Source organism: Triturus cristatus, chromosome 6, assembly GCF_964204655.1.
Source record: "Triturus cristatus chromosome 6, aTriCri1.1, whole genome shotgun sequence".
Taxonomy (NCBI): Eukaryota; Metazoa; Chordata; class Amphibia; order Caudata; family Salamandridae; genus Triturus; species Triturus cristatus.
In genome coordinates, this window is record NC_140589.1 from 743,889,070 (window position 1) to 743,908,555 (window position 19,486).

The 19,486-nt window shown below is 48.4% G+C and overlaps 1 protein-coding gene across 1 annotated transcript in view; it reads left to right on the forward strand.

Moving 5' to 3' along the window:
• The window catches only part of TBC1D32 (TBC1 domain family member 32), an 886,600-nt gene extending 867,664 nt beyond the window's left edge, over window positions 1-18,936 (forward strand). The window contains exon 34 of the mRNA XM_085611276.1: window positions 18,432-18,936. Coding sequence (XP_085467402.1) covers window positions 18,432-18,548 — 117 coding nt within the window. The 3' untranslated portion in view covers window positions 18,549-18,936. The remainder of the gene's footprint in view (window positions 1-18,431) is intronic.
• Window positions 18,937-19,486: the final 550 nt, after the last annotated feature.

Below are 19,486 nucleotides of genomic sequence, written 5' to 3' on the forward strand. Positions count from 1 at the left end.
GATTCTCAAATTGCGAATCGCAAAATGAGAATGTCTTCCCATTCATTCCTATGGGCCTCCTAGCCCATAGGAATGAATGGGAAGGTTTTCCTTAATTGCGATTAGCAATTTGCTAATCGCAATTAAGGAATGCCAAGGAATCGCAAAACATTTGCGAACTTTTTATTACATTCCGTTTTGCAATTCTCAAATAGCGATTCCCTAAAAATCGCTATTTGAGAATTGCAAAAACGGAATTTGATACATATGCCCTTAATTCATTTTATTCTGAAAGGTAGAACAGGTGTTTTGCCTGCTGTAAGGAACAAAACGTGGAACCTTTGAAGCCTTTCTATCTGAGATTATTAAATGTGTACTTAGCTTGCCTGACAGTGCTGTGCAGTAGACATGGTAGAGGGTTACATTGTGTCCTTTTCATTTTTCCTTTGTCTTCCAGATCAATTGTTGGTGTTTTAACCACCCACTGTTATAAATTTTTTGAAAGAGTTAGTTAATGATTATCTTCCCTTTCCTTTACTTATGACTTAGTGGGATTTAAATGTAGTAATAACCTTTTTAAAATAGTAATCCGATTTGAGCCCCTTCTCAGTTGCCAATTACATTTTATAACTCGCCCAACTGTGTTGCTTGTTATTACTACAGCCAGAAACGCCAGCGAATTGCAAGCCCTGAGTGTCAAACCTTCCTACACAACCTTCTTCCAATAGAAGCAAAAACTTTTAACAAAAGTTTTGTTTCCTCCATGTTGGTTTCATCTTTTAATTTGGGTCTATCTCTCGCTCTTCCTACCATTTGTGTTTCTCCACATCCTTCTAAAGAAGATGAATGATTGCACAGACTAGATTTAAAAAGGTAATCAGTTTTTAAATTGAAAAAACAAAAAAAATCAGTATTGATGACTTCCTTTTGTATGATACACTGTTTGCAGAAAAGGTAAACCAATTCAAAATGAACAATATCACAATAGACCATTCTGTGCTATTCTCTGCATCAAGATTTGTTATGCGCTAGCCAAGAAAGACCCTCTTTAAGGCACCGGAGCAAATGTTTTTACAACACCTCTTATCAGGGGTGTTCATGTTACGGATGCATGTCCGACAACAACCTGGCCCTACCTCATACTTTTGCCAAACATCGTCTGGATTCTGTAGTACTTCTGAACAGGCTTTTTGCATGTTCTGTGCTACAAAAGCTTTTTGTTTGACCATTTCTATAGACCACATGCCTAGGTCTGAATTGCTTTGGATTATGTTCAAAGGTGAGGAATCTGGAGGTGGAAGTATCCATTAGAAGAAAAAGTTTCCTATCTTTAGTAACAATGTTTCTGATAGGTACTTCTGCCTGTAGACTCCTCACCTTTTGAATAGCCCAGTCTTTAGTCTGGATCTAGAATCTTTTTAATAGCTCTCCCACGCCTGTACGGGGGTTCCACCTCCAGCATGAGACCACATGCTGTTCCCTGTGACATCACTGGAGCCATAAAAGCGTCTACGTCAGCGTGGTGACGTTGGTTCCCTTCTTTCACACCATTGACACGTTCCAGAGCTCTTCAACTGTCATCTGGAGTGCTATCATTATTAAACGATATCTCCATATTTACACATTTTTAGGTGCAGTTTTCTTCAGACTACAAGGATCAGATGTCCATCACGGATCCTCATACCATCTGTCTCTGGTGCCTGGAATACGACCACAACATATACACCTGAAACTCCTGTCATAAAAGGCATCCCAAGGCACTTAATGAATAATAAGCCAAGATGCTTCTGGCGAGAGCATGGGACGAACGTCGAGGACATCAAAAATCTCAACCAAGATCCTAATTACCATCTGAAGAATGGTCACATGTCTAACAATAACAGTTTTGATGATAAATAAATTCCACGTTTGATTTCTCTGCACTGTGAAAAACATCATGTGCCTCTCATCCTCAAAAGGCACAGAAAAAACTAGCCGTGAACTGCCATTGATTTGCCGATCTGGTGTTTTATAGGCACCATTGACATCACAGGAATGCTATGTTCGACGTCAACATGGAGACAGTGCTGCATATCGGCACCGAGGAGCAATGCTAACATTTTCTGAAGCCAGTTAAACGCCTGTGATCGTCCCAGGTAAGAAATCTGCAGTTAGAGTATACACCGGAAAGACAGTTACTGAAGGTAAGTAACTTTTTCATTAGGGTTTTATCGGGCTAGGCTAAGTGGGGAGAAACAGCCTCCACTCCGTTGTGAACGTGAATTGCATTATCACAATTTTATGTAAGCCAGTACTTGGTTTTAATTAGAAAATAATGTTGGGACGTCTTGCCACTCCATATCGGACACCCACAACTGCTCTTGTCCTCGGGGGGGGGGGGTCCTGCGTGAGTGATTAAACCTATTTTTAGTTGCTCCGACATCCGACTTCAAAACAGTGCTGTAATTCTTGTTTCCCTAAGCTGGTTGGCTATATAGTAGGTGCATACTCACTGAGGAGCCGCTGTTTATTTACACCGCTGTTCACACTCATTTCACAACACTCACTCCAGTGACAGAACAGCACTCACTAATCTCCATGCTTCCTCCTCAGGCCCGATCATGCATGCCTCTTCCCAGGCCTCCTCGCCTCTATAATTAAACCTCTTTTAACTATCAGCACAGACATGTCACTTCAGGGACTTTCCAAGTGTTGCCAGAGCAAGGCCCAGCCTGTATAAACCATGCAGTGCTGCAGGCAGGGCGGGCTGAGCTTTGCGCAGAGCGTACCCGGTGCAGTGCAGGTCTGCAGGCCAGTAAGTGATTGCAGTGCAATGGAAGAGAGAGAGTCAGTTTTTAGGGTTCGCCCAGACAGCGCATGCTCTGTGTCGAAGAGACATGCTGTATCTAGGATATGGGCTTAAAAAAACACTCTTCTTTTACACTGACTACTATTGCTGTCCTTTACAAATGCTGACTTTTCATTGGGGAATACACTCGGTAGAATCTCCTTTTGGACTTGCTTGCCCTCCCATGAGAACTGCCCCTGCTAATGTGCTCTTACTCGTAAGTTTAATTAGAGCGCTACGAGAGCACTCTTTTTTTTTTTTTGTTGGCCTGCTTCTGTTCAAGTATTCTATTTTCTTCGCTTGAGCAGCTTCATTTGCCTGCCGACTTAATATCCCTGTGCTGTCCACCCCACCACTTCACCCCTCCCACACACTGCTTGCCTGCTCCCACCACCCCTCCGACATAGCTGCTTTATTTTTTATTTTAAATTAGTACATTTTAGTCCACCACCCCTCCGACATAGTTGCTTTATTTTTTAGTTTTAATTAGTACATTTTAGCGCGGTGGCATGTCCACCCCTCCCACAACGCTGCTTGCCTGCCCCTACCACCCCTCAGGCATTGCTGCTTTTTTTGTATTTTAAATTAGTACAGTTTAGTGTGGCAACCCGTCCACCCCCACCACTCCCAGAACGCTGCTTGCCCACCCCTAACACCCCTCCAACATCGCTGCTTTTAAAAATTTTAAGTTAGTACGTTTTACCGCGGCCAAGGGAAAGATTAAGTGATTTGACCAGATTCACAGGATGTTGAGCCGAGGCTCGGGCACGGATCCCCAGCTCCTGAGTTGGCAGTTCTGACTGCTGCACCACATCCTGTCACTCTGGGGATCCATGTTGGAGTCTCTCTTTGTTCCCCTCACAGGTGCTGTTCTTACATCAGGGGACTTGTAATTGTTTCTGTACAGGTAAAGTCACCAGGCACAGGTAAATAATATAACGTTTTTTTCTTTATATTTGATCAAAGAGAGTCTGCTCTAGCAACTCCATGTGTAAACAGATTTGTAATAGGTTCTACTCTAGCAAACGTACATTTGTATTTGTCGAGGTACTGCTCCAGCGGACCCATTTTAGGTAAGAGGGCGAGGTCCTGCTTTAGCGAACCCATTTGTGCCCAATATGAGATCGTGGTTCAGCAGTTCTGTTTGGGTTTGTGCGGTACTTGCTAGAGATTGTACAGCACATTTGTTGTTGGAGATCCAAGGCTGAGGTAATGGCACCGCATGCACACTTTGGTTGTTGTCTCATTGCTATGCAATGTGTGTGGGCTTAGCCGCATGATCTACTGCTGTTACCTAGGATCAATAAAGAAGCTTAAAGTGCTTCCTTAGTTAAAACAATTCTGTGTGCTCGGGCATTTGTAGCAGTGTGAGAGTACAGAGCAGCCCAAGAAATGCGGGGGGAAAGAGGACCAATGTTGAGGAGGACCGTGCTGGCAGAGATGATTTGCCTGAAGTTGTCCTGTCTATGGAAGCTATTCAAACAAGCATTTGCAATGCAATAGGTCTTGCATTTAGTGAAAGTTTGAGTTATTGGCATTGCAAATGATAATGTTTGTTAGATTTCTTTTTTGTCAAAAAATATCCCAGCAGCAGCTTAAGTAATAAACGAAAATCCATGAAGCAGGGTAAGGGTGCAGTACCACAGGCTGTTACTAGGTGCACCTGTGAAGTTTTAAAGGGACCTCTATTAGCCGCATAAGGTACTGCACCCTTAATGCAATTTTAAAGAGAAAGTTGCAGCAGAGCATAAGTTTCCATTTGTTTTTTGTTAAAAATTTGATAGTTTTTTTTTTAGGTCGCATTTTAAAAATGCACCAGTACAGCAGGGCATTGTCCTCCAACCAAATCTGCACAATCTACACCTATATTCACATAGATTGAGTGGTGTCAGCTGACTGAGTTTCATCTGCCCCCTGAATTGGTACGTGTCATCCTTGGCACCTCGTTCCCTCCCAGAAATCCATTTATTACAGGCGCTGGGACAAATTTGTGGCCTGATGTGGCATTTACTAGACTGACCCTTTAGCAGCAAAGCTGTTGGACTCCATTTGTATGTTTTATCTTTTGGCCCATTGGGTATTTGTTCGACCTTCTACGTTTGCTGGACCAACTGTTCATATTTAAATCACCTGTTGTGAAGTGTCTCTTAAAGGTCTGGTTCATAAGTTTTAAACCAAAGCGTTTAGTGATGCCGCACTGGGACCTTAATTTGTTTATCTTATTCGTTATGTATAACCCATCTGAACTGATACATAGCTGCTCTTTGTGCCTCCTGACTCTCAAAACAGTCTTTCTCATAGCGATAACTTCAGCGTGTTGTGTGTTTAAATTACAAGCTCTATCTGTTCATCCACCATACTACACCTTTTTCCCAGACCAACTGGTGCTGAAAACTAGGGTGTCATTGCGCCTGAGGTTTGTGACGCCTTTTCATGTTAGACAACCCATCACTCATCACTCATCCATCATTCTTTGTTCCACCTCACCCCTCAAGAGGAGGAGAGGATTCACCACTAGGACCCCAAAAAGCTTTCAGCTTTTACATCGATTGTAACAAGTACTGTTAGACCTGGCACCTTGGCGTGAGTCTCCCTCCCTCTTTTTGTCGCTGTGCCTCATGTGATTTTATGGTGTTGGCCGCTCAGCGCGCTGTGCCACTGCCAACCAGTGTCGCGGTGCGAGTGCTCCCTTTGTAAATTGTATGTGTTGGTTGGATTCCATGATTGGATTGTTTGATTTACTATCAGACCCCAGTAAAGTGCGCCAGGAGCGCCAGGGCATGTAAATGCAAACACCGCTGGTGGGCTTGCAGCACGGGTTGTGCCACCCACAGAAGCGGCCGGTAAAAGATGTCTAAGGTCTGCCACCGCAGAACCTGCGTGCAGTCTGGTACTGACACGCCGACCGACAAGTGCCCACACTTGCCGGTCCCCGAAACCTTCCCTTGGCTGCATATTAGTCACCCCTCTGGTAGGCCCACGGGCAGGGTGCATTGTGAGCCTGAGGTAGGACAAGCCTAGATGCGTGGCCTGTCCTGGTAGTGAACGGCCGCCATTTTGCTGTTCACTACTGTAAGGCTACCCTGTTCCCATAGGCCAGTATGGGCGGCCTGGATTATTACACCCTATGATCCTAACCGACCCAGGGAACATGGTAGGAGATCGAGTTTAGTATGCCTGAACTCGGAATGATAAGGTACATCTTTTCGCAAGGTTTATTTTAATATTCCGGGTTTTGCAAATGTCACTTTTTAGAAAGTTGGCCTTTGCTTGCCTAACCATCTCAGCCGCCTCTGCGTGATGTGTATCTGATGTCTGGCTGGTGTGAGTGACAGGGCTGGGGGAACCCAGATGGGCAGGGCTAGGTAGCCTGGTATGAATAGGACAATCGACAGGTAGATGGGTGGGAGGAGTGCTCCTAGGCTCTGAATAGGACAGTGCTCCGCTACCTCGATGCCGGCTCCACCCCCTGTGGAGCGTCTGATGACTCTGCCCTGCACTCTGAAAGAAGAAGCCTGCATCACGTAAACAAAGTGCTCAGAAACCGGACTGAACTAGGCAAGGGCCCCCCTGGCCTGGGAGAACAAAAGATTTGTGGTATAAATGGAGGAGCCCTGCTCCTAAGAAACTAGATCCGCTTTTGACCAAGAAGAATCTCTGCCTGAGGAGAAGGCACCGGGGAAGCTGTAGGAGGAAGACTGTCCCTATCCTGGGGGATTGGCCTGCAGTGGTGACCTTGCTGCCAAAGGGGAGAAGAGAAACTGTTGCTGAAGACTTTGCTTTATTTTTATTTTCAAGACTTGTGCTTTTCCAAAACGATCTCCAAGGGCTTGGAACTGAGCTTGCCCCCTGAACAGAGCCCCAGGACCATTGGGCTCTACCTGATCTTCACTCGCCTGCTGCTAGACCGTGGTGTCCTTTCCCTCGCCGGAGCTGTGACCCTCGTGCCGCAGTCCCTCCCTGAGCCGTGACCAGGCCTGCTTAGCCGCCCCCGCCTTGGGACGAGCCTCGCTCGATCGGAGCCGCTCCCCCTACGCTGTGTTGGGCTGCCCTGTCACCTCGCTCGCTGGAGGCTCGCTGTGCACCTGCACCCTCCCGCCGGAATCGGCGTTTGTGAGCATCTCCCAGCCTCGGACGGCCCGGACGCATCGGCGTGCCCGGCTGCCCCGCTTTGTTCACTCGCCACCTGCAACACCCGCTCTGGTCGTGAGCCTGAAGATCAGACCCCCATCGTAAAGTGTGGGAGCCCCGGACGCCGCCTCGCTCTTCTGCCGAAGAGCCGCTGAAATCCCGCCCCCACCTTTGCGTCAAGAGACAAGGTACTGTACTTACAACTCCGACCACGAACTCACATCGGATCCAGGGTCCGCAACGTTCTGATTTCCCTGTCATCTGCCGTGTGCTTCCCGGTCGCCGCTTCAGCCGAAGGGTGCTGAGGCCTACAGTCATCTTGTGCCCGCCTAAAGAACTTTTCGTACAAAGAGAACTTTCCCGTATTCCTACGAATTGTGGCCCCATCAGGTCAACGTTACTGGGCCTTGTATTTAACTCTGCTGAAACTACATAAAAGCTTATTTTTATATACTACCGGATTGGTGTCCATTTGTGGTGCATGCAAGGGGTTTACTGTATGTGTAACTGCATTTGCTTAACCGTGTACGCCTGAGACTTAGCCTAGACTGCTCGCGCCACGCACCTAGAGGGTGAGCAGGGGTTATTCTGAGGAGTCATCCTTCGCCCTGACAAGAAGTAAAGGGTCCCTGCTTGTTGTGGGTTCACACCTGCGTCAACCAGAGCCCCCTCATTTCTAACATTGGTGGCAGCGGTGGGATTTACGGATTTGCATTTGTGGTTTGCGTATAGTGAATCACTGATCGCCACGTAGTGAGAGCAGACCAGTAACACAGCCACAAGGCTAGCATTGTTTTTGTTTTGCCAAGAATCTCCGTTGTTAGAGCCATGCCTGGTTCACTTTCCGCCGGAAGGGCGGCTTCCGTAATCTCTGGATTTGAAGACATAGATTGGGAGGAAGGCGCACTTCATGATCGTACCAATGAAGACTTGAAAGGTCTTTGCTCCAAGTTCAGGATTGCCCAAACTGGATTGAAAAAGAAGGAGCAACTCGTAAAGGCGCTGAGGGCCTGGTATGAGTCAAAGGCACCAGAGAATCAGGTGGAAGTGGTTCCACCAGAAAGTGTCCATGAGTTCGGCAGATGCCTGTCGCCAGAGGAGTTGGCGGACAGGGCAGCAACCCGGGCACACGAGGTGGAAATGGCGAAACTTCATGGGCAGATGGATATGGAAAAACAAAGATTAGCCATGGAAGAAAAGAAACTACAATTAGAGCATGACATGAAGCTGAGGGAGCTGGAGCTGAAAGCCAAAAGTTTGGAGCTTAATCCCTCTGGTGGCAGCACACCGCCAGGATCGGCGGAACCAAGAGTTTATATTCCTAAGGATGTAGTGAAGGAGTTCTTCAGGAATGACGACATCGGGCAGTGGTTCAGAGCCTACGAGGTAGCCATGTCTTCCCACCGGGTCCCTGAGAAAGATTGGGGAGCGGGGTTGTGGGGAAGGTTCCTGAGTGAGGGGCGGGACACACTGCTAGACTTACCTGTTGATGTTCGTAATTCTTATCCCCATATGAAGGAAGCATTGATGACTAGGTATGGGTTGACCCCTGAGTTATATAGACAGAGGTTCAGGGGTTGCACTAAGATTCCCAATAGTACGTATGTGGAGTATGTGACGTTCTTTTGCAGAGCGCTGGATGGTTGGGTGAAGGGTAGTAAGGTGAATGATTATCAAGGGCTTCTTGATCTAATGGCATGGGAGCACTTGTCCAGTAATTGTTTTCCTGAGCTGCGCCAGCACCTGATCGATAGTAAGCTGACTAACCCGAGGAAGCTTGCTGAGGAGGCGGACCGCTGGGTCAGTACCAGGGTCCACAAGGGTACCGTGGGAGATTCCGCCAAAGGTGGGCAGGGTCCCCAGCAGAAGAGTGGGGGGGACAGGGGTAAACAGAAGCAGTTCCAGAAAGGGCCCCAAAATAATCCCCAAGGGAACCAAGGGAAGGGTTCTCAGCCTCCCCCACCCCCGAAACCGACCGGGGCCCCGACAGGTCCTCCTGTTCAGAAGGGGCCCGTAAGATGTTACAGGTGTAACAATTTGGGGCATTTTGCCTCTGATGTGAAGTGTCCGATGTATGGTAAACCAGCACCCACTGGTGCTCCACCCCGGCAGGTGACTAGTGTAGCCTTGGGGGAGGAGAGGGATGTCCAAGGTGGGTGGGGTCCCGCAGAGATGTCCCTGGTCTCGCTAGGAGACCGTGAGGTGGTCCCTCCAACCCAGCTGCCTGAGAACACTAAGAAGTACAGGCAGTGGGTGACCATAAATGGCCATAGGGTGGAAGCTCTTAGAGACACAGGAGCCAGTGTGACAGCTGTCAGGTGTCACCTGGTGTCTCAGGAGCAGGTGGTCCCCAATGCATTCTATCCCGTTGTTGCCGCTGACAACACAGAGAGACACTGCAAGGTGGCTCAGGTTCCCTTCGAGTGGGGGGGGGTCTCTGGTACTCTTCAGGTAGCTGTGAGGCCCGCCATGCCTGTAGACTGTTTGTTAGGGAACGATTTGGAGAGCTCACCTTGGGCTCAGGTGGAGCGGAGCGCTCACCTGGAGATGTTGGGTATGCCGGATTGGGCGTGTGTCACCACACGGTCCATGGCAGCCAGTAAAGGTACTCGAGAGATCCTGGAGCCTGAGAGGGAGGCCCAGGAACAGGCCTCAGAGAGAAGGAGCAAGGGGCGCGGGAAGCCGGCCCCTGAAGTTCCCACGGTCCAGGAGGAGGCAGACCTTGAGGGGGATGCCCTGGAGCCTACAGGGGAACAGATAGCTGAACTGGGAGACCTACCGGAGCTGACCCATTGGCAGCAGGAAGGGGGTCCCACCAGGGAGGACTTTTGTAAGGCACAGAAGGAGTGCCCTTCTCTCGTGGGTATGCGGCAGCAGGCTGCCGCCCAGGCCGCAGGTGATCAGTCAGGATCGCATTTCATTTACTGGGAGAACGACCTCCTGTATACAGAGCCTAAGGTTGCTGAGCCTGGGTCAGCCCGTGCGCTGGTGGTACCCCAGGACTTCAGAGCCTTCCTACTGGGGCTGGCTCACGATGTGCCATTGGCAGGGCATTTGGGGCAGGACAAGACCTTCGAAAGGCTTGTCACCCACTTTTATTGGCCTCAAATGCGCAGGAGTTCGGATACTCACTGCAGGACATGCCAGACTTGCCAGGCAAGTGGAAAGAGTGGGAGGAAGCAGAAGGCTCCACTCCAGCCATTCCCTGTGGTCGGTACCCCGTTCCAGCGAGTGGGGATTGACATTGTAGGGCCACTGGACCCCAAGACAGCGATGGGCAATAGGTTCATCCTGGTCCTGGTGGACCATGCCACCCGGTACCCGGAAGCCATTCCTCTGAGGACAGTGACGGCCCCCGTGGTGGGACGTGCACTGATGGGAATTTTCTCCCGAGTGGGGTTCCCTCTAGAGGTGGTGTCTGACCGAGGTACCAATTTCATGTCCAAGTACATGAAATCTCTTTGGCAAGAGTGTGGTGTAACCTACAAGTTCACCACACCTTACCACCCCCAAGGAAACGGGTTGGTTGAGAGATTCAACCGAACCCTCAAAGGCATGATAATGGGCCTGGAAGGACCCATGAGGCGCAAGTGGGACGTCCTCTTACCATGCCTTCTCTTCGCTTACCGCGAGGTGCCACAAAAGTCTCTGGGGTTCAGTCCCTTTGAGCTTCTGTATGATCACCCCGTCAGAGGACCTCTAAGTCTGGTCAAGGAAGGCTGGGAGCAATCTCCCAGGAAACCTCCCCAGAATGTATATAGCTACATGCTGGCCTTCAGGAATCAGACTAGGCGTTTCAGGCAACTTGCTGAGGCAAATCTGGAAGCCAGCCAGGAGGAGATGAAGCGGTGGTACGACCAGAATGCCACTCTGGTAGAGCTTCAGCCTGGGCAGAAAGTATGGGTCTTGGCCCCCGTGGAGCCGTGTGCGCTCCAGGATAAGTGGACCGGTCCCTTTGAGGTGGTGGAGCGAAAGAGTCCTGTTACCTACGTGGTGGACCTGAAGACTCCCAGGAACCCCTTACGGGTCCTACATGTCAACCGCCTCAAGCCCCACTTGGAGAGGTCCCAAGTGGGCATGCTCTTGGCCACAGATGCGGGGATGGAAGAGGAGACAGAACCTCTTCCGGACCTCCTGTCAGCCAAGGAGCACGATGGGTCAGTGGATGGTGTCATCCTCTCTTCCACCCTGACCCCGGAGCAACAGAGTGATTGTCGCCAGTTGCTGGGACAATTTTCTGACCTGTTTTCCCTGGTCCCTGGTGTCACTGATTGGTGCGTCCATGATGTGGACACTGGGGATAGCCCTCCCGTACGGCACAAGGCCTACAGGGTGACTGACAGGGTGAGGACATGCATCAAGGAGGAGGTCTCCAAGATGTTTGCACTCGGGGTCATTGAGTCTTCTAGCAGTCCTTGGGCCAGCCCCGTGGTCTTGGTCCCAAAGGCTGCAGCGCCGGGAGCCACACCCGAACTCCGGTTCTGTGTGGACTACAGAGGACTCAATTCAGTCACTAGGACTGACGCACACCCCATCCCCAGAGCTGATGAGCTCATCGATCGGCTAGGGGCTGCCAACTACCTCAGCACGTTTGATCTAACGTCTGGGTATTGGCAGATCGCCTTGACCGAGGGGGCCAAAGAGAGGTCAGCATTTTCCACCCCAGATGGGCACTACCAGTTCCGGGTTATGCCATTTGGGATGAAGAATGCCCCTGCCACCTTCCAGAGATTGGTCAACCAGGTGTTGGCTGGGCTGGATTCGTTCAGTGCAGCCTACCTGGATGACATCGCCGTGTTCAGCTCCACGTGGGAGGAACACTTGCGACACCTCTGGGAAGTGTTGATGGCGCTGCGGAAGGCAGGCCTCACGATCAAGGCGAGTAAGTGCCAGATCGGGCAGGGTTCCGTGGTGTACTTGGGACACCAAGTGGGGAGTGGCCAGGTGGCACCCCTTCAGCCCAAGATAGAAACCATCCTGAATTGGGAGGCGCCCAAAACCCAGACGGAGGTGAGAGCCTTCCTAGGTCTCACCGGGTACTACAGGAGGTTTGTCAAGGGGTATGGCAACATGGTTGCCCCCTTGACCGCGCTGACTTCGAAGAAGCAGCCCAGGAAGGTGATCTGGACTGACACCTGTCAGAGAGCTTTTGAGGCCTTGAAAACTGCTATGTGCACGGCGCCCGTGCTCTTGGCTCCCAACTTCTCCAAAGAGTTTATCGTTCAGACAGACGCTTCAGAGCATGGTGTGGGGGCTGTTCTTTCACAGATTAATGAGGAGGGCCTAGATCAACCCGTAGCCTTTATTAGCAGGAGGTTACTTCCACGGGAACAGAGATGGAGTGCTATTGAGCGTGAGGCATTTGCTGTGGTCTGGGCGCTGAAGAAGCTAAGACCCTACTTGTTTGGGTCTCACTTCCGGGTTCAGACGGACCACAGGCCCCTCAGATGGTTGATGCATATGAGGGGTGAGAATCCGAAGCTGTTGAGGTGGTCCATTTCCCTACAGGGGATGGATTTCACGGTGGAACATCGCCCTGGTACAGATCACGCCAATGCTGACGGTCTGTCCAGATTTTTCCGCCTTAGTGGTGAGGAACTCCCTGGGGTAGGGTAGTTCTCCCCACCTTTCAGCTGGAGGGGACACGTGTTAGACCTGGCACCTTGGCGTGAGTCTCCCTCCCTCTTTTTGTCGCTGTGCCTCATGTGATTTTATGGTGTTGGCCGCTCAGCGCGCTGTGCCACTGCCAACCAGTGTCGCGGTGCGAGTGCTCCCTTTGTAAATTGTATGTGTTGGTTGGATTCCATGATTGGATTGTTTGATTTACTATCAGACCCCAGTAAAGTGCGCCAGGAGCGCCAGGGCATGTAAATGCAAACACCGCTGGTGGGCTTGCAGCACGGGTTGTGCCACCCACAGAAGCGGCCGGTAAAAGATGTCTAAGGTCTGCCACCGCAGAACCTGCGTGCAGTCTGGTACTGACACGCCGACCGACAAGTGCCCACACTTGCCGGTCCCCGAAACCTTCCCTTGGCTGCATATTAGTCACCCCTCTGGTAGGCCCACGGGCAGGGTGCATTGTGAGCCTGAGGTAGGACAAGCCTAGATGCGTGGCCTGTCCTGGTAGTGAACGGCCGCCATTTTGCTGTTCACTACTGTAAGGCTACCCTGTTCCCATAGGCCAGTATGGGCGGCCTGGATTATTACACCCTATGATCCTAACCGACCCAGGGAACATGGTAGGAGATCGAGTTTAGTATGCCTGAACTCGGAATGATAAGGTACATCTTTTCGCAAGGTTTATTTTAATATTCCGGGTTTTGCAAATGTCACTTTTTAGAAAGTTGGCCTTTGCTTGCCTAACCATCTCAGCCGCCTCTGCGTGATGTGTATCTGATGTCTGGCTGGTGTGAGTGACAGGGCTGGGGGAACCCAGATGGGCAGGGCTAGGTAGCCTGGTATGAATAGGACAATCGACAGGTAGATGGGTGGGAGGAGTGCTCCTAGGCTCTGAATAGGACAGTGCTCCGCTACCTCGATGCCGGCTCCACCCCCTGTGGAGCGTCTGATGACTCTGCCCTGCACTCTGAAAGAAGAAGCCTGCATCACGTAAACAAAGTGCTCAGAAACCGGACTGAACTAGGCAAGGGCCCCCCTGGCCTGGGAGAACAAAAGATTTGTGGTATAAATGGAGGAGCCCTGCTCCTAAGAAACTAGATCCGCTTTTGACCAAGAAGAATCTCTGCCTGAGGAGAAGGCACCGGGGAAGCTGTAGGAGGAAGACTGTCCCTATCCTGGGGGATTGGCCTGCAGTGGTGACCTTGCTGCCAAAGGGGAGAAGAGAAACTGTTGCTGAAGACTTTGCTTTATTTTTATTTTCAAGACTTGTGCTTTTCCAAAACGATCTCCAAGGGCTTGGAACTGAGCTTGCCCCCTGAACAGAGCCCCAGGACCATTGGGCTCTACCTGATCTTCACTCGCCTGCTGCTAGACCGTGGTGTCCTTTCCCTCGCCGGAGCTGTGACCCTCGTGCCGCAGTCCCTCCCTGAGCCGTGACCAGGCCTGCTTAGCCGCCCCCGCCTTGGGACGAGCCTCGCTCGATCGGAGCCGCTCCCCCTACGCTGTGTTGGGCTGCCCTGTCACCTCGCTCGCTGGAGGCTCGCTGTGCACCTGCACCCTCCCGCCGGAATCGGCGTTTGTGAGCATCTCCCAGCCTCGGACGGCCCGGACGCATCGGCGTGCCCGGCTGCCCCGCTTTGTTCACTCGCCACCTGCAACACCCGCTCTGGTCGTGAGCCTGAAGATCAGACCCCCATCGTAAAGTGTGGGAGCCCCGGACGCCGCCTCGCTCTTCTGCCGAAGAGCCGCTGAAATCCCGCCCCCACCTTTGCGTCAAGAGACAAGGTACTGTACTTACAACTCCGACCACGAACTCACATCGGATCCAGGGTCCGCAACGTTCTGATTTCCCTGTCATCTGCCGTGTGCTTCCCGGTCGCCGCTTCAGCCGAAGGGTGCTGAGGCCTACAGTCATCTTGTGCCCGCCTAAAGAACTTTTCGTACAAAGAGAACTTTCCCGTATTCCTACGAATTGTGGCCCCATCAGGTCAACGTTACTGGGCCTTGTATTTAACTCTGCTGAAACTACATAAAAGCTTATTTTTATATACTACCGGATTGGTGTCCATTTGTGGTGCATGCAAGGGGTTTACTGTATGTGTAACTGCATTTGCTTAACCGTGTACGCCTGAGACTTAGCCTAGACTGCTCGCGCCACGCACCTAGAGGGTGAGCAGGGGTTATTCTGAGGAGTCATCCTTCGCCCTGACAAGAAGTAAAGGGTCCCTGCTTGTTGTGGGTTCACACCTGCGTCAACCAGAGCCCCCTCATTTCTAACAAGTACCATCTGGTGTACGAGCAGCTCTTTGTGGGGTTCGATTGGCAAAGAAGGGCAAGACAGTGGAAAAAAGGGCCATAGATGGATAGTTCTCTGTATTAAGATCTGCTATTCATTGGCCAAGAAGCACTTCCTGGAAGGCCTGAGTCAAGGCTGCCACCACTGCATTGGTATGCGGAATACCTGTTCTAGATTTTTGTCAGACTGCAAAGTAGGCATCAATCCACAGGTTCCTTCCCTGATAGACAGCGACTGGAAGGGCTCTTTATCCATTTGGTCCTGCAGGGCTTTTTGGTTTGAGCCATTCCACAGACCAATCACTTTGGGAGTTACTGTCTTGGTATCTATTCACAAGTTGAGGATTTAAAGATTTCTCTGCCTTTGAAAAGGTCCCAATTTAGAGCTCTGCACCCTTCCACATCTGATTACTTTTCAAGTTCCACATCCAACGGCACAGACGGTGTTGAGAAAGAAACTGACATCAGTGCGCAGGGGTTGAGCTTATATGTGGCTCGGACTGATATTCTGGGGTGGGACAGAGTCTACGTGGAGCTACAAGATGCCACCTGCTTGCACTCTGGAGCAGGACTAAGAGAATTCTCCAGATCCAGTCTGGTGCCTGGGGGTATACACCAAGTGAGGAATCTGTAGTTAGGTAAAGTATCCACCAGAAAGAGCGTTACTGGAGGTAAGTAAATTATTTGTCCAACATCTTGTATTCCATGTTATCCCTGAACAGCAAGGGCTGGTAATGACTACAGTTAAGGAATAGTTGGCTGCCCTGTATGCCTTCATGTTCCTTCCTGATCATCACTGGTTAGATTCCCACAAGTGACACTTTTTCTGAAAGGTCTGCTTTACTTCTTTCATCCAACTCGATTTACCATTCCTCAGTGGAGTTTGAATGTTGAGCTATCTTTCCCGATGGCATTCCCATTTGAGCCAAAGCCTGGTTCTGCTTCTTTCATTGAAGACAGTTATGTTGGTAGCAAAAACATCTTATAACAGAGACAGAAAACCTCATTCCCATACAGTTTACCCACCTTTCACAATTTTCTACACAAATAAGTTAGTCCTCCACACCTTCTCATCTTTCATTCTTAAGGTGGTATCTGCATTTAATTGGGCTAATCTGTTACTCTTCTATCTATCTTCATGTCTCCTCATCCCACTTCAAAGAAGGAACGGGGGTTTAGAATGGACCGCACATGTGTGGTATCACATGACCGCTAGCAAAAGGACAGTGTGGATGATTAGCTCTTTGTGGGCTTCACCAGAGCAAAAAAGGGCAAGGCCACGATCAAACAGGCCATTTTGTGTTGGGCCATCCTCCGTGTCATAATCTACTGTGTCCTAGCCTGAGAATATTCCTACCATTCTGCTATGGCCAAGGTTGTCTCCAGAGGCTTCCTAGTTGCCAAACATGGGTCTGGCATCTACGTGGTCATCCTTCCATACTTTTACGAATCAATTACATCTCAAGCAAGCAGTGATGGGTCCTTTGTCCAAGCTTGTCTGCAAGACTTCCTGGGATAACTGGCACTACTCAGTCACATCGCCTGAGAGGTATTGCTTTGGTACTCATTCATAAGGTAGGAATTCAACAGGAAGATTTATCCATCAGAAGGAAAGTTACTTACCTTCAGTAACAATATTTCTGGTAGATACAAAATCTAACTGCAGATTTCACATTGTCGTCTCTCCTCCCATGTTAGTAAGTGTGTGGATTAGTAAAATGCTAAGGTATTCAGACATATTATGGGCTGTATTTGTCACTCTCTTCTTTTCTCTCCTCATGCCTTGATTGGCCACCTAAACAGATCAGGAACTGATGCCAGTGTGCCATTTGAAACCTAATAAACGTTGGTGTTGTCAAGTCTGCAGGTGAAGTGCAGCTGAAGAGCTTGTACCACCTGCCAGTACTAGAGAGATATTCCTTGGGGAGGTTTCCAGATCAGTCTGCAGCCTTGAATGATAGGTTGTAAAGTGAGAAAGCTGCAGGACGATTGTGTCCAGAAGCAATATTATTACAGAAGGTATGTTTTGTCACTTATCGAGGGATACAATAGGCAGAAGGGAGCCATCCTCTGAAGAATATTCATTTAGCAAGTTATGAGTGGCCTGTAGTGTACATTGAAAGAGTTCTAGCAGTAGGGAGACCTGCTGCATAGAACCTTACCAGGGGACCTGAACCCTATAGGAGAGACCAGAAGTGGCTTTAAGCATCAATAAGAATTTGGGATTTAGTCATTTTCCTGATTCCTGACTCTTGAGTATTGGAACGAGGTATTAAAGCTTTAACAATGAAATGCCATCTATGCTGTGTGTTCAGTGCTACAGTGGTACACTTAGAAATATATTTGACCCCATGGAGACAATGTTGGCTTCAGTCTCCTACCCTGCCCTGCTGAGGGAAACCGAGAACCAAAAATGTGATTAAATCCAAAAGTACAACTTGGGACTGGGGCGAGTGAGAAACCCAGTCCGACACTGAAGCATGGGGCGAGTCAAGAACCCGTTTCAACACTGAGGCAATCGCTGCAGCTACGAAATCACTCTTCATTTCGCTGCAGGGGTGAAATATTTTATTAGAAAATCGTGCCAAAAATATGTTTAATTTAGTTACCATAACTAGGCTCCATTAAGTGCCTGACATTTCAGAAAAGTGCATGTTTATCTATTGTGCACGAGCTACACTCGTTCATGTGTCTTGATTGTTTCAATAAAATGATCAAAATTCTGCTGCAAGCCATGCTCTGTCCCTATATGCAAATGTAACTTACCTTTGGCTTCCTCCGGAAGGGATGTACTTGTATTGCAACACTGCGAGGCTGTGAGCTAATCTCGGCCGCTGTGACTGTACAAATACAGCTTTTTTGTTCTCTTGTGTTTTTGCATTTATTACATTTAGGATTTTTCTGTGCAACAAATAATGTATTTCACAGAAATTAAAATAACATACACGTGTGCGTATTTTGACATTAATAATGTAACATTTCCAGTGCTGCTCATTTATGTAAAACCATGCTATGAATTTGTGTGTTTAATTTATGTAGAAAATTATAATAGATTTGCTTTTTGGGGAAGTGCCAATGTCATCCTTTCCTGCTTGTTTGTTAGAGAGGGTTAGATGCCATGGTTCTTTTCAGAATTTACTATTATTTGATTGATTTTCAGATGTGCTATGCTTGTTTAATTTACTAAAGGCAGGTGGCATTTTGTATTCATATTGATTTTGGTTTTATACTAATTCCCTTTATTAGTTTTTACTTTCTTTAATTAAATCTACAAATACTAAGACCTGGAAAAGCCTTTTGTGCAGGTGTTGTTAAATGTTGTAAATTGAGCGTTAAAGTTGAGGACTCGTCTTAATTAGGAGTGGAGCTTCAACACCGATCAGTACAGACTATTATATCATTTGATTCCCAGATTATCTGATTTTATGGCCTGTGAATTCCAAATATATTCATTCACGTAAGTCTTTTGTCACCAGGACCAAACTGAAAATCGGCGTTTACGATAGGCTGGAAGTAAATGCATGCTAACGGGTTGAAGACAGTGCCATAATCAAGTAATGTTTTTCTTCTGTCTTCCCAGGAGGAAGCCTTTTCTGGGTTTCGAGTGAGTGACTACTTGGAATACATGGAAAGTCTCGAGCGCACTCACCGCCCCATGCTGCTGAAGGACATGAGTAATATTCGACCGAAGAGCTGATCCACGGGACAAGCACACATTCCACGTTTCTTCCGAGGTTTTCAGGGTGTGTTGGTGGGACCAAGAGACTTTTTTCAGTTTCCCAAATGGAAATTGGTTTCTTTTTCTAACAGCAAAAAAAAGCTTTATTTCTACAAGTGTAAATATTGTAAAATTCTTAATTAATCATTTTTGAAGTTAATAACCTTAGTTTAAGTGACAAATTGAGTTGTCTGCATCTGATGTTGGGGAAAACAAATCGTGTTTTATCGCCTTGGATTCAAGCAGGTTACTTGCGAACATTCTGCTAGTATTATATTGTTGATGCCGTCAGTTGTTCCTGTTGAAGGTTTCAATGTACATGCACTTTATTGTGGTATTATGGCAAATAAATCCAAGTGGAATCTGCTTATAAGGCAAGACTGCGCGTCTTCATTCGTATCCGTGGAAGGAGAGGGGAGTCTGACCTTTAATTTATGCTACAGTAAAAATCATACAACAGAATAGTGGTATGTTGTGATAGGGATGGCGCTCTAGGAACATTTCACTAGGTTAATATATAGTTGAGCTATTAGTCTGGTGGTATAAGGAAGAAGAGAACCACTAAAACTCCCCTGAAGTTACTGTTGTGAAACTACAGTGCAAACACTAATACAGAATCCTTAGCACACAGAAGTTATATCATTTCAGTATCGACAGTGTGATCCAACAAAACAAAATTATTTATATATATAATGATAAGAAGATTTCGTCCAAGCATTTATTTTCACGAACTGTGATTCGGTTGAAAGCCAGATGCCAACACGTGTTTCGTCGCCTTCAAGTATTAAACTTGCGACTTTTTCAAGACTACATAAAAAGTAAATCACAGTCACTAAAGTCAAGATTAACTCAAAGTGGCAATTTGTGGGCATATCACCACAATACCTCCACCGTGTAAAGAATAATACTTGCATCAG